Genomic DNA, 14,531 nt, shown 5'->3' with positions numbered 1-14,531 from the left:
ATAAGTTGGGTTGGATTGGGTGTTGCTTCTCAATATGAGGATACACTTCCTAATAAAGAAGCTAGTCTTGCCTGAGCTCAGAACCCAGTAATGTGCCACCCTACACACTATTTCTTATAAAATAAGGAGTTTTGTAGACGAAGGGCTGGGGTTGTAGCTCAGAGGTGGAGTGCTTGCCTAGCATGTGTGAGGCACTGGGTTCAATTCTCAGCACTGGGTTCAATTCTCAGCACTGTGTATAAATAAGTAAAATAAAGATCCATTAAAAAAAATCATTAGCTAGTAAGGAAAGTGACATATTAATTGACAAAAAAAAAGGCAGGTAGTTATTATAAGCAAAGTTTTCTCTTATAACATTTCATTCACTGATAAAGGTGTTGTGTGTTACTTACTAATTATGTTCATCAGCCACTAGGCAAGGTTTGAATTAGTAACCATAAAGTGGTATGATTAGCTGCCCTATAAGACCATTACTTATAATAATGTTTTCCTTATTAGATGCAATTGTGAAAACACCTTTTCTTAAGAAATGTAAGGAAGCAGGACTTCTTAATGACTTATTTGAAGAAATATTAGATAAACTTCATTTGATTCAAGAAAGACTCATGGATGAAACTACTTCAGAATCAGGTACTAAATTTCCCAGTACAGAGACTTTTCACAGACCTAGATGTAAAACAGGTGAAATAAGGAAAGAAACATTTTCCCTTTGCATTAATAAAAATTGTTGTGTATAAGGTCTACTGTCTATTATAAATCAACAGAATGTAGATAAACTCAGTAGTTTAATTCAAATGCCCTAAGAGTTGTGATGTAGTTCCCATGAGTGCACACAGGTGTGTGGGCGCATTTAGAGCCAAGGTGGCCCCATGGTGGCCCCCTGTGCACCTGAATTTAAGTGCTGAGCACAGTTAGGTTACAGTTCTGATGTAACTCAAGTTGTTTCCTAAATAAACCAAGTGCCCTCTATAAAAAATGTTTACTCAAAATTTAATGTATGGAAGAAATTTAAATGTTTTGATCAATGTGTGTTTTAGTTAAATACAAACTTTCTTAAGTTAAGAACTCTTGGGAAAACTGAAGTTCCATTTGTAAGGTATAAATACATAGTTTCTTAGCTTTCTTAACACCTGTAGAATAAAATTTGTAAGCTCAGACTAAAGATATTTCATAAAGGAAAGCTTTATCTATTATAGGCAGCAATGTAAAATATATACTTATTTTAAAGAATATGTTCTATAGGACAAGATTAAAAAATTAAAACTAATATTTTCTCTAGACCAAGCACTTCTCAAAACTTTTTTTGCTTTAAAATCAATGTGGAGGACTTGTTAAAGCACAGAGAGCTGCCCACCCCAGGTTTTGATTCTACATTTCCAACAAGTTCCACAATAGAAGACTGTTCTGTTTACTCCTGTTTTGGGTTATTTTCTGAAGTGTAACTGCACACATGAATTATTTAAAATTAATACTGAAAATGTTTTTCTCTCTCCAGAGTATGAAGAAATTGGGACTTCACTTTTTGACTGTAGATTGTTTGAAGACACATTTGTAAATTTTCAAGCAGGTATGTGAGTTACAAAAACTTTTATAGATTGAAATAGTATGATGCTATACAGGTAATAAAATTCATTTAAGAATGTTGTTTTATTAAATGAAAATAGCACAGCCCATTACAAAAACAGTATGACAGGCACAGAAGAAAAAAACATAAATATATATATATATATATATATATATATATATACACATATATAGACACACAGGAAAACAGCACTCAGTAAAAAGAGCAGTTTCTTATAGGTATTGGATTGTAGTCATTTCTTTTGTCTGTTCTTTTAATGCTGAATTTTCCAAATTTCCTATATACAAATACTTTAGGGTTTAATGAGAAGAAACTCATTATAAAGGAAACAACAGGCCTTATAGGTGTGTGGCGCAATGGCACACACCTATAATCCCAGCAGCTCAGGAGGTTAAGGCTGGAGGATCATGAGTTTTAAGGCCAGCCTCAGCAATTTAGTGAGAGCCTAAGCAACTTAGCAAGACCCTATCTCTAAATAAAATATAAAAACACGGGGGTTGGGGATGTGACTCAGTGGTTAAGCGCCCATGGGTTCAATCCCCAGTTAAAAAAAAAAAAAAAAAAAAGTCAGGTTTAGTTCTCCCAACAAATATAATCTCTTCAAATCTAATATCTTATGAGGGGCATTGTGGATAATTCTAAAGTTCATAAGAAAAAATTAGAGGGGCTGGAGTTGTGGCTCAGTGGTAGAGCACTCACCTAGCATGTGTGAGACATCCTCAGCACCACATAAAAATAAAACATTGTGTCCACCTACAACTAAAATATATATATTAAAGAAAGAAAGAATAGTCAAGATGTTTTTGTAGAAGAGAAACTCAGGGTATTTCAGTTGAAAGGAGGCAGACCAATCACTTGTTGAGTCTTGCTCACAGACTGAAAGCTCAAGCCTTCAAGGCTTTCTACTTATGATTGTGATCTGACCTTTGTCAAGGCCGCTGCACACAGGAAGCAGGTGGTGCAAGGCACCTCCCAGGGAGGAGTGGGGGATCAGATTCTCAGGTAACTTGATGTGAATGGCTGCCTCTGACCCTGCACAAGACAGCGCCCTATAGATGTTTTTGTCAGGAAATGGTCCTAAGACACTAGGTTTTCCTTGAGAAAACATAGTTCATATCCCTATCTAAACATACACAACTTTCACACTTGGGTTTTACATTATACATTTCTATTTGTAGTCTTACTACATTTATAAGCAACAGAAACAAATTTTTTTAACTTACCCCAAATAATATCTTTCAGTCTGCTAAATAAGAGTATCTCTCTTTTTTATTTAAGGTAGCCTTTAAAATCTTCTAACAATCTTTTTATGGGAGACTTATCTTACTCTTTCATATGACATAGTTACATGTTTAGAGCCTGTCAGTTGTCACACTGGGTGGGATGGTTGGGAGTCCATCTGTTATAGTGCCGTGCAGGGATGCAGGGCACCAGGAGACTTGGAACTGCATGAGAACCAGCTGAAAAGGCTGAACTTTGACACCACACTTGATATTCTCTAGCTTAATTTAGCCTTAATAATGTATAGAGTTAATTGCAGGTGTGTGGTTGTTCTGAAGATGATGTATTTTAAAACAAATTTTAAGGCTTTTAAAATTATATTGCCTTATTTATAAAGCCTTATGAAAAAGCATCTTCTTACTCCACAATAAAAATCTACTTCTAAAACAAAAAGCTTTTATATAACATTAAATATTGGATGCATCTTTATGAAAGATTTGCCCATATCCTTGTTCTAGCCACATTCTCTCTCCAATTATCAACTTTCAACAAATGCACATAGCATAGCATGAGGGTTATATAAATGTTCAAGTTTTCAAAGATAAACAATAGGGATTTTTTTCTGCCACAAACTCATAAAAATCTTAGACTTACCAGCTTTATGTGTGATAAATGCTGGAATCCCATCCTGAATGAGAAGAGGAAGCCGTCAGAAAGAAACCAGTTTCTACTCACAATACTCTAGTCTTTTCACTCAAGGCACAAGCATTGTGGACTACGTACTTGCAAGTGAAAGAGGCTAGAAACAGCACATTATTTCTCATGAAACCACTGAATAATCTAAAGTCACTTTATTCTTCTTTTCAAAGCAATAGAGAATAAAATTCATGAATCTGAAGAAATGCGGCAGCAGCTGAAGGAAGACATTGAGCTACTTCAGGATTTAAAACAAACCTTGTGCTCTTTTCAAGAAAACAGAGACCTCAGGTCAAGTTCCACTTCAGAATCCTGTCTGTCTTCCTAAAGACCACCATTTCTTAAGCCAGTGGTCACGTGAAACTGCAAGTAGCCCCTAAACCAGAAACCCAGCCCAAGAGCCACACACCTTCAGCCCATCCCTCTCTGGGGCCCAGACTATATCCCCACCAGCTCTTAAGCTCTTGCTGATTGGCTTTTTGCCCACTGGATGGGACTCATAACAGTTTTCCACTTATACTGAGATTACTTTTCCTTCATACTACTTCCTAGTTTAGCTACATCTCACTTCACACCATGAGAGTATAGGATCTCTGATAGCAGAAATGATTTCTGTGGTTTCTCACCATTATCCTGCTGTTTTGCTCACTGTCATATTCCCAGCACTTAGTCTGCTCAAGAAACATTGGTACAATAAATGCATCAAAATCCATAATTTTTGAGACTAGTTTCAGCCCATAATGGCTCTCAGATAGTAATAGATATGTATGTACCACTTATACCAGATTTACCTGTCTTCATGTCAGTCTGCTTTTTAGAAATCTCTTTTCAGCCAGTTATTATATGACCATTTTATCATCTCCTTTTAAATTTGTTCTTTTTAGTTATTCGTGACAGTAGCATATATTTTGACATATCACACATACATGGAGTGTAACTGCCATTCTTGTGGTTGTGCATGATGTGGAGTCATACTCGTCGTGTATTCACATGTGAACATAGGAAAGTTATGTCCAGTTCATTCTACTGTCTTTCCCATTCCCATCCTTCCCTCTTCCCCCATTCCCCCCTGACCATTTATCATTTTTGAAACACCAAAATCTATAAAGTGAGGCTATTACTAAGAACAGAAGTGGGAATATATAAGAATGAAGAAAAATAATAGTTAAAAAGTTTTTTTCAGTCTAACAATACACAATTCAGATTTTTGTGCCCATACCACCACTGACTGCTGTCATTCTCCCATTTATGGTTCTAAATCCCCTGACCTTTTTTGGGGAGGATGGTGTGGGGGGCAAATACTGGGCTAATGCATGCTGGACAAGCAGTCTAGCTCAGAGTCACAGCCCCAGTTCCCTACACACACACACACACACACACCGTTTTTTTTTCTGAGACAGTCTTGCAAAATTTACCCAGGCTGACCTTGAATCTGCAATCCTCCCACCTCAGCCTCCCAGGTGGCTGGGATTACAGGTGTGTGCCATCACACCGGACTGAAGTTCTCTGAATCACTACAATGCTGCATGTCAAAATGGGTTTGAATGGAGTCCCCTAAGCATAAGTAATCAAAAACATCTATTGAAGAAAGATTATGAAATAGACAGAAAAAGACACTCCATTCCCATTTTAATGGCAGGTCTAGTCCAAATCATTACCTAAAGGACAAAAGACTAAATAAATCAGTGGTTTTAAATCTAGCTACATACTGGAATCAGCTGGGGACCTTTTAAAAATGCAGAAGCCAAGATTCCATCTGAGCCTTGCTGAATAAAGACTTCCCCTGGTCTAGATGAGATTAATGTTAGCTTCCTGTCCCACTATGACATCTTAAAGCAAAGCTTATGTGACTAATGATTTTAAAGTCATGATCTTTATTAAAAAGCACTGTCTCTACTTTCAAATTTAATCTGTCACTCACAGTAGGTCATTTGGCACAATGGAGCATCCTATATTTGGGGGTCATAAAGTCAGCAACTGCTAAAACAGACCTGAGGGTGCTTCCACCCTGTCATTACTAAAACACCGTAATCAAATCACTGAATAGATCTGAGCCTAATTTCACTTCATGAGACAAAACGTGACCACTAAATAAGAAAAGGTATGAAGCACAGGGCACCGTGCCTGGCATTTGGGTGATAATTATTGACTAATAGTCACTGGCTTATTATCTCCATTTTAACCAAATAAACTTGCTTATGGTAAGTTCTAGAAGGTTCATTAGCCCCCAACCTCTTAAGCATTTGCTCACGCCACTTATGCCTGTTTTAGAAATGAGCTAAAAGCACCATTTTCCCCTCTTCTGCACAGACCATCCTTGTTCAGAACAACTGCTTGTCATATCAACCCTATTTGGTTTTTTTTCTTATGAAAAAATATTCATATCTTATTGTGTCATTAATTCCTAACCTTATCTCCCCTCCCCTAAAAATTTATGTGCTCCTGGCAAGAGGTATTCTTTCATTTATGAGCATCCCAAGAGGATTCAGACATGACAGTTCAATTGTACTATCTTTCAACAGGAATAAAGTTTCTAGCATTTCTGTGTGGATACGAGAATCAAGCAATGAACGAACATGTTCACAGTTCTTATTTCTAGCCTTCTACCAGCTAAGAATTTTACTACTGATTTTTTAAAACTGTGATAAAATATTTGTAAAAGAAAATTTACCATCTCAACCATTTTTAAGTATACAGTAACATTAAATAAATTCATATTGTACAACTGTCAACCACCATTCATCAAAAAAAAAACTCATCTTGTAAAACTAAAACTGTACTCAAACAACTCATTCTCCTTTCCCCAGCTCCTGACAACTACCCTTCCACTTTCTTCCTCTGAACCTGACTATTCCAGGTATGAACCTTATGAATACGATCACACAGGATTTATCTTTTTGTGACTGGCTTGTTTCAGTTAGCCAAGTTAATCCATGATGTCCCACATATCAAAATTTCCTACTCCAGGCTGCATACTGCAGACTTCTATATGGGGAAAAACAACTCTAAGAGATGCCTGCCTTATCAGAGTACTTTATTAATATCATTTTAAACATTACATAAATACCACTTGTATACTAGAGTATCAAACATTGTTCCAGTAAGAAGTCCAAGAGTACAGTAGGGATATTTTAAGAAATGTGAACACTTTGGCTTCCATTATTACATCAAATGAAATAAAAATCAATTTAAAGAACAGTTTCCATCTCCCGCTATGATTAACAATAAAACCAAGTAGTAGAAAAATAAGAGTATATTTAAAAAAAATACTCAAGTACTTTTTGAAGGACATGTTCTCTTCACTACCATACACACTCATACAAATTAGTAATCTGAGAAGTGGTTCTTCACCTGTATTAGGAATTTGGTAAATATTTGCTGAATGAATGAACTATCTATGGATATGGATTTACCACTTCATCTTGTGCTTTTTGAAGAAATTTTTTTCAAGTAAGCAATAGTAAACATACTGAAGTTCTTATTTAGTTCAAACCATAATCCTACAGAATAGTAACTGTTAGAAATACTACCCATTAGAGCCAAATTAATGTGCATTCATCAATATAGCAAGAAAAATTCTATCATGGTGCAGAACTAATTTTAACTAATTTACTGGGCTTCAGTCACTTGTGATATGATCCAGAAAAAAGGGATGGGACTTCTAAGGTTTGTACTTATTTTGCCTATCAAAAAATTGTCTTTGGAGCTTCACTCTCCATTCACCCTAATACACATATTTAAGAACAGTGCTAAAATAGTAGCTGCAACATATTTTCTCTCTTACAAATGTAGCTCTGAAAACAAATTCAGGCGCTAAGTTCACAGTGTCCTCTCTAAGCAGGAAACTAAGAGAATTCACACAAATGGACAAGAGTCCATGGACCAGAGAGCTAAACAAAGTTTTGTTCTTAAAGCAAGCTCAATGAACATGTGATAAAAGTGAACACTGTTATATCCCAGAGTCACATTTCATAACCAGACCAAAAGATAATAATTCTAACTTGTGTATAGGATCTTTGTTGAAAAAAACATGATCTTGGGATCCCTTTAAATTCAATTCTGCTAAATAGTATTAGCTAACACAATTAAAAGAGGAAAATCCCAAATTGAAAAACGGTGAAGTTTCAAATAAGCCAGTGTGTGACAGAATTTGGCCTAGATAAAATAAATGAAGCAAATTCCATTACTCCTTATAAGAAAGGTGGTTTTAAGACCACTTCTTCAAGTCATAATAGCAGATCTGATGATTTAGCAGCTCTAGCAGGAAGGCAAGAGTATATTAATATGTGTCATTTTTTTTTTCTTATGAGTGAGCATTTATAGGGGAAAAGGTGAAGGGGTGATTTAAATCCCATTTTTCAAATTCATCCTTACTATAGTGACACACCATGAGATAAGTAGTAGAGACTCTAATTAATAAAACATTCACCTTTATCCAAACAAAGATTCTTTCATCATTAATTTTTCATGGATAATTCTATATTACTGCTCCTGGTTAACCTAGAAATTTACTCAATTACTTCAGTAGATTTAACTCAACGTTAAATAAGTTAAATGGAATATTCTTTTGTTATATCTTAAAGTTTAAAAAGCCATCAATAGTGAATACACACCAACCATACTTTCACACAATTCTAACCATCCTTTACAGTAAGGTGCTGACCGGCAACTAACAGCAGCACTTCGCCTACCCGGCCCCCTGCCCTGCTAGTCAGCACTGTTAATTCCTGATGAGCCTCTGTGTTCTTTTCACAATCACAGCTCCTGATATTAAGGGGTTGTACTATATGAACCAAGAGAGTTCTCAACAACTTCCTTTTTCAAAGTTCCTTTAAGCTAAACTTTCATCCTTTCACAATGTTCTAGCTCCAATATAAGAAAGGTCACATTTAAAATATACATATCTGGAAACAAGTTGTTTAAAATGGGCTCAGGAAAAGCCAAATATCCTTCATATATTCCTACAGAGAACTGTTTCCGATGTGATAAAAACAACCTGGTGGGTTTTACCTGCAGAATCACATCACCCGTAGAGCACAAGCTGGACACATCACCAACAGTGCCCCCAAAGCACTCACACAAACCCCAGCAGCCTTGGGCTTCAGTTCTTAAAGGCTCCACATTTACTGGCTTTAGCAATGAACTCCTTTAGCAGAGGACCATCCATTTGCCAAAATGCTGCCGTCTGTGTAACTTCTGTCAAATGATTGATGCAAAACTTAAAGCAGAATTCTTCTAAATCCTGGACACATACAACAAAAATAAAAACAAGAAGAGGCCTTTGTTTATTAACTTTAATTTCTTCTGTACAAACCCCTCATCCCAGCTTGCTCACCCTCCCCCAAAACACTGATGGAGAGGCCAAATCCCTTGATGATTCCCCAGACTCCAGTGTGGATCTGTCACCCACTCACCCACCCACACACTGGGGTGGGGGAGAGCAGCAGTCTTCCCTGGTTACCATAGTCCAGTTACACTCAAGACAGTGTAGTACAAAGCCAAAAACCACCTTAGTTCATGTTTTGTTATGTAAGAAATCAGAGAAAAGAATTAAGATGTGAGGTTAGTTTAAGGAGACTATTTTAAGAAAGAGAAAATAGATAAAGATTTATGGTTAACCTAAAGTAATATATTAAAAATCTCCAAAACTTCAAATTGACTTTTGCACTCTAATAAAAATCACTTCATTTTTAAAACCACAAAGAAATGTAATTTCCACACCACATACTTACCAGGAAGTCAACACCAGAGAAATATATTTAAATAAATTGGATTTTTTAGGCAGACACCTGGGAAGTCACCCGCCTACCAACATTCAGAAAAAAAGTAATATATACAAGTGGGAAACCAGAACGATTAAAACCTTGATTTCTGTCTACGCTTACGTATCCTTTCACACCCCACAAAACTCTTAATATTGTTTATTCCTTCAAATGTTGGAACAAAAACTTACTAAATTAGGCACCTGGAATGGATATAAGAAACTAGATATACATAATAAAGCAAATCACACTAAAACCTCTAGCAGAAACAGCTTTTATTTTTTAATGTTTTAGATAGACACAATACCTTTATTTATTTATCTTTTTGTGGTGCTAAAGATCGAACTCAGTCCCTCACCCATGCTAGGTGAGTGCTCTACAAGTGAGCCACAACCCCAGCCCCCAGAACAGCTTAATTTTTATAACTTGGCCCCTAGTTAGTTGTACACTGAAGGTCAATAACTCAAATTCAATCAAACCAGGAACTTGGCATTTGAACTGCAGGATCTGGACTTTATATTTCCAGCTACCATTAGGAGGGAATTTTAGAGGGAAAGGTCCCACACAAACAAGGATCTCTTTTTTTGCTCTCAGTGTAGACCTCTGCTAACAACTATTTCCTATGTTAAGAGTCCTCTGTCCCTGACCAAAAAACGCCCTAAACTCAGAATTAAAACATAAACCACAGCAAATATGTTATTAGCCAGCTGGCTGCCTAAGTTTATTTTCCAGATAATTCAAAGTATATTTGAACTGGGCATGGTAGTACACACCTGTAATCCCAGCGGTTATGGGATGTGAGCCAGGAGGACCACAAGTTCAAAGCCTGCCTTAGCAACTTAGCAAGGCCCTAGGCAACTCAGTGAAAACCTGTCTCTAAACAAAATACAAAAGGGCTGGGGACTTCAGGAAAAGCGAGGCACTAAGCAAATCAGTGAGATGCCAGGGCTGGGGACGTGGCTCAGTGGTTGAGTGCTCCCTGAGTTCAATCCCTAGTACTACCCCACCCCCCAGAAAAAAAGCGTACTTGACAGTACAATCTCTGGAGCCTTTTTTTTTTTTTTTTGCACAGACAATTGAACCCAGTGGGTTGCTCTACCACTGAGCCACATCCTTAGACCTTTTTAATTTTTTGAGACAAGGTCTTGCTAAGTTGTCCAGGTTAGCCTTGAACTCGTGATCCTCCTGCCTCAGTCTCCCAAGTTGCTGGAATTACAGACATGCACCATGATGCCTGGCTTTGGATCTGTGTCTCTTAGAGACTCTCAGTGAACTACAACTGAATTTGTATTATAATAAACTAAAATGCGGGCTGGGGTTGTAGCTCAGTGGTAGAGTGCTAACCTTGCATGTTTGATGCATTGGGTTCAATCCTCAGCAACACATAAAAATAAAGAAAGTTAAGGTGTCCATCTACAACTAAAAAAAAATTTAAAAAAACTAAAATGCAAAACAACAAAAATATTCCTTCTCAGATGATTATTCAAGGATAAGCATTGCTCTCAGCATTACAACCTAGTGATTAAAAAACAGGCTAAATTATTTTCCACGAGAACATAAAAGTCACATTTTAATCTATCTTATTTAGTAATCAAAAGTAGTGAACTAATTTACACATAGCTTGGGAAGAAGTAGCCAGTCATGAGCACAGAAAGTTCTTCAAACCATATATCAGATAAAAATCTTTAAATGTTATACTTTAATAGTATAACTTCAAATTCACAGGAAAAGAAAATACACTAAATTCTGGCACCATACCTTATTACTTGTAAGTCTACTACTTGGAATTCAAGATCTTTTCAGAATATATGAGAAGTGAGGTAACTTTTTAATAGTGCAAAAGCTGCCTTGAACATAAGGACTTTTTTTAATATACTACATTACAGGTATATAAATGGTGCTAATTATAATTCACTTCATACGTTTATGAAAATGCTTCTATCAAACTGCCTTCCCTGCCAGGCGCAGTGGCACGCACCTGTAATTCCAGCGACTCAGCAGGCTGAGGCAGGAGGATCAAGAGTTCAAAGCCAGCCTCAGCAATGACAAGGCGCTAAGCAAGAATTCTTCTAAATCCTGGACACATACAACAAAAATAAAAACAAGAAGAGGCCTGTCTCTAAATACAAAAAAGGGCTGGGGATGTGGCTCAGTGGTTGGGTGCCCCTGAGTTCAATCCCCAATACCCAAAAAAATGCCTTCCCTTCCCCACCAATTAGTTTGAACTAGTGATATATCTTGATATTAATAAATGTTTAGCAGTTTCAAATATTAAAAGTCAAATTACAGAATAATGAAAACAATATAAATCTAATTTAATAAAATAACTGAACTTTGGCTAAGGCACACATATGAATGCATTAGGAGATAAGAGATCTGAGCTTGCAAGCTCATTTGCCTCAGAGAGTGGCATAGTTACCACACTAACTTACCAACCAAGGCCTGAGTCAGTTAACCTTTGAGAGGTCACTTAGATAAACATCCTTAGATAAACTTTTTTATTGGGGAGTGAAGGGGTGTTACCAGGGAGTGAACCCGGGGCACTTAACCACTGAGCCATATCACCAGCCCTTTATTTTAAGACAGGGTCCTGTGTAGTTGCTTAGGGAGGGGCCTTGCTAAGTTGCTGAGGCTGATTTTGAACTTGCAAACCCCTCAACCTCCCAAGCTACTGGGATTATAAGCATGTGCCATCATGCTTGGCAAGACCACACTTCAATATCATAAAAACCTGCATGATCTGTTCATCTTATTCTGCAACTAAACAAGAAAGAATAACTCTTTGCCAAGTAATAACACAACTATAACAGGACTGGTGGGCTGTTAGATAAAGCAATCCCAACAAAGAATCATTTAACCAAAAGAGTTTTTAAAAGTTCAAGAGAGAATAAAAATAGATCATGGATTATTTAGCCAGTAGATGATAAAAATTCATCATAAAAGGAAATGGAGTAGGGAAGTGGAAAGAATGTAAAATGGAGAGGTGTCATATAATATTCCTGGTATCAGAAATTAAATCTTGTGACATTCTGTGGTGAATTATCATAAAGTAGTTTTAAAGCAAATCAAAAAAAGTATCAGGACTGAGGCCATATCTCAGTGGTAAGGCACTTGCTTAGCATGTGCAAGGCACTGGGTTCAATCCTCAGCACCACATAAAAACAAACAAAATAAAGGTATTGTGTCCATCTACAAATAAAAAAAAGTATCAGATTTATTATAATTAGCAATTACAATAAATCAAAAACTCTAATTATATATTCATTTCATTTTTTTTTTTTTTTTGGTACCAAGGATTAAACCCAGGAGCACTCAACCACTGAGGCACATCCCCAGCCTACTGTATATTTTATTTAGAAACAGGGTCTCACTGAGTTGCTCAGCACCTCACTTTATACTGAGGCTGGCTTTGAACTCGGGATCCTCCTGCCTCAACCTCCCAAGATGCTGAGATTACAGGTGTGCACCACCTCACCCGGCTTCATTCCATATCTTTAAATGTTTAAAATTATTTCCATTATATGCACTCTGAAAAAAAGTATTTTCTCTCCACATATTTTCTTCAGTAACAGAGAACTGATGATCTTAATATTCGCAATTTAAAAAATTCTAATGCAGACTTTTAGAGTACTTACCTAGCATTAAAATTCCAAAGCTAAAATAATCAAATACTAATAGTTGTGTAGAAGACCAACTTGGACTGAGTGAAGACAGGATATCTCGTGTCATAGCCACCTTCAGATATACTCCAGATTGGGGGCAGGGAGCAGGATCACCCACCACTCCTAACTCTGTCCAAAGCTGTTGCTGATTGCAAAACAAAACCCACAAACCATAATTCTATAGTTCACTTTATATCATTTCAAGTATAAAAGGTTTTATTTTGAGGAATGTATATAAATGTCCTATCACGTGAGAAAAATAAAGGTCCTTTTCTCCTGTGACACACACACAAAAAAATTTCATGACCTATAGATCTGAAAAAACTTAATTTAGCCCTCTAAGAGAAGAAATAATGCTAACCATCTAGCTTTGGTATTAAGCTTTCCAACGCTCAGATCCAAAACCACTGTCACAGAGTCCTGTACCCATACTTATTGCTTCCCACCCATACAAAATTGTAGACAGAAGTTGCTCAGCAAGTAAGGTTTTTTGGAGAGTTCTCTGCTCTGGTAAATAATACTTGCCAACTACTTCTCATCACGTTCAACTACATGTAGGTTTTCCTAAAAAGAATCAGTATAAATACTAAGCATTTCAAGATTTTTATAATATGGTACTGAACTATCTTAATATTTTATTCCCATTTTCTCCCTTGATGTCAATATTTATTTGGGTCTGTATTAGGGGATACTTAAACAATCATTCCTCAAGTCCTTCATAAAACTCGGAGAAAGTCTGATGATGCATTCATAATGCAAGGGCTCCAGCTTGATTTTTTAAAAATCCTTATAACTACTGAGTCCACACATTTTTGTGTACATTTCCTTCAAAATTATCCTGTCAAAGGGGACATGGAAGAGTCACAATCACTTTTTATAGAAAACAAGAAATGTGAGAAGCAGGTAGCCTCCATCTTTCTAGCATTGTCAAAATTAGTTCTTGAAGTTAATATCCAATCTGACTCATTAGCAGCTTTCAATCAACATTTTATATATATAAACATATATGAATATATGTGTGTGCGTGTATATATATATATACACACACACACACATACACACACCTATATATAAAGTGTGATTTTCTTGTACTCTATAGTTATTGACTTATTATATTCTATAGTATTAAGGAAATAAAAAGTAAAGGCACATTAACCAATTAATTATAATTAATGATACTCATATCAAAAGCTTAAAAATATATCATAGAAAGAAGTAATCATTTCTCTCTTATCTTTTCTCAATTCTCTAATTTTTCTTTTTTACATTGAATATGTAACACTAATGGGATTTCAAATATTTTTTAAAGTACTTCTTCACAGTGAGCTGTTTCAAATATAATTCAATCATTTAACGTGTACTTTGAGTGCTGGCAGTATGCCCACACTGCAACAGGCTCCAGGGAATCACGTATTATTTGCAGTCTCCCTAAAGGAACAGTTTTCAAAATGTGTTATAGTTAACATAAGAAAAATGAAAATTAGTAAAGGAAACAGTCGGCTGCTATGAGTAGAAGTGGCGTTAGGCTTTTCCTATAAACCTTCTGGGGTAGATTTTAACTGAAGGGAGGAAATTTCTAAGATGTTTGTCTCCATCCAGGTTGAT

At 36.3% G+C, this 14,531-nt stretch overlaps 2 protein-coding genes across 7 annotated transcripts in view; one reads left to right on the top strand and one right to left on the bottom strand.

The window, feature by feature from the left end:
- The window catches only part of Setdb2 (SET domain bifurcated histone lysine methyltransferase 2), a 72,964-nt gene extending 66,264 nt beyond the window's left edge, over positions 1-6,700 (top strand). For both annotated transcript variants that reach the window (XM_046453983.2, XM_046453982.2), the window contains 3 exons: positions 499-630; positions 1,496-1,567; positions 3,676-6,700. In XM_046453983.2, coding sequence (XP_046309939.1) covers positions 499-630; positions 1,496-1,567; positions 3,676-3,830 — 359 coding nt within the window. In that variant the 3' untranslated portion in view covers positions 3,831-6,700. The remainder of the gene's footprint in view (positions 1-498; positions 631-1,495; positions 1,568-3,675) is intronic.
- Rcbtb1 (RCC1 and BTB domain containing protein 1) overlaps positions 6,520-14,531 on the bottom strand; it is a 46,067-nt gene continuing 38,055 nt past the window's right edge. For all 5 annotated transcript variants that reach the window (XM_058582561.1, XM_046453987.2, XM_046453985.2 and 2 more), the window contains one exon: positions 6,520-8,744. In XM_058582561.1, coding sequence (XP_058438544.1) covers positions 8,604-8,744 — 141 coding nt within the window. In that variant the 3' untranslated portion in view covers positions 6,520-8,603. The remainder of the gene's footprint in view (positions 8,745-14,531) is intronic.

Source organism: Marmota monax, unplaced genomic scaffold (assembly GCF_021218885.2).
Source record: "Marmota monax isolate L192 unplaced genomic scaffold, Marmota_monax_Labrador192_F-V1.1 WCK01_AAM20220418_F8-fsc00011, whole genome shotgun sequence".
NCBI lineage: Eukaryota > Metazoa > Chordata > Mammalia > Rodentia > Sciuridae > Marmota > Marmota monax.
The sequence above is the reverse complement of the archived record's forward strand: the minus strand, read 5'-3'. Positions and strand labels throughout refer to the sequence as shown.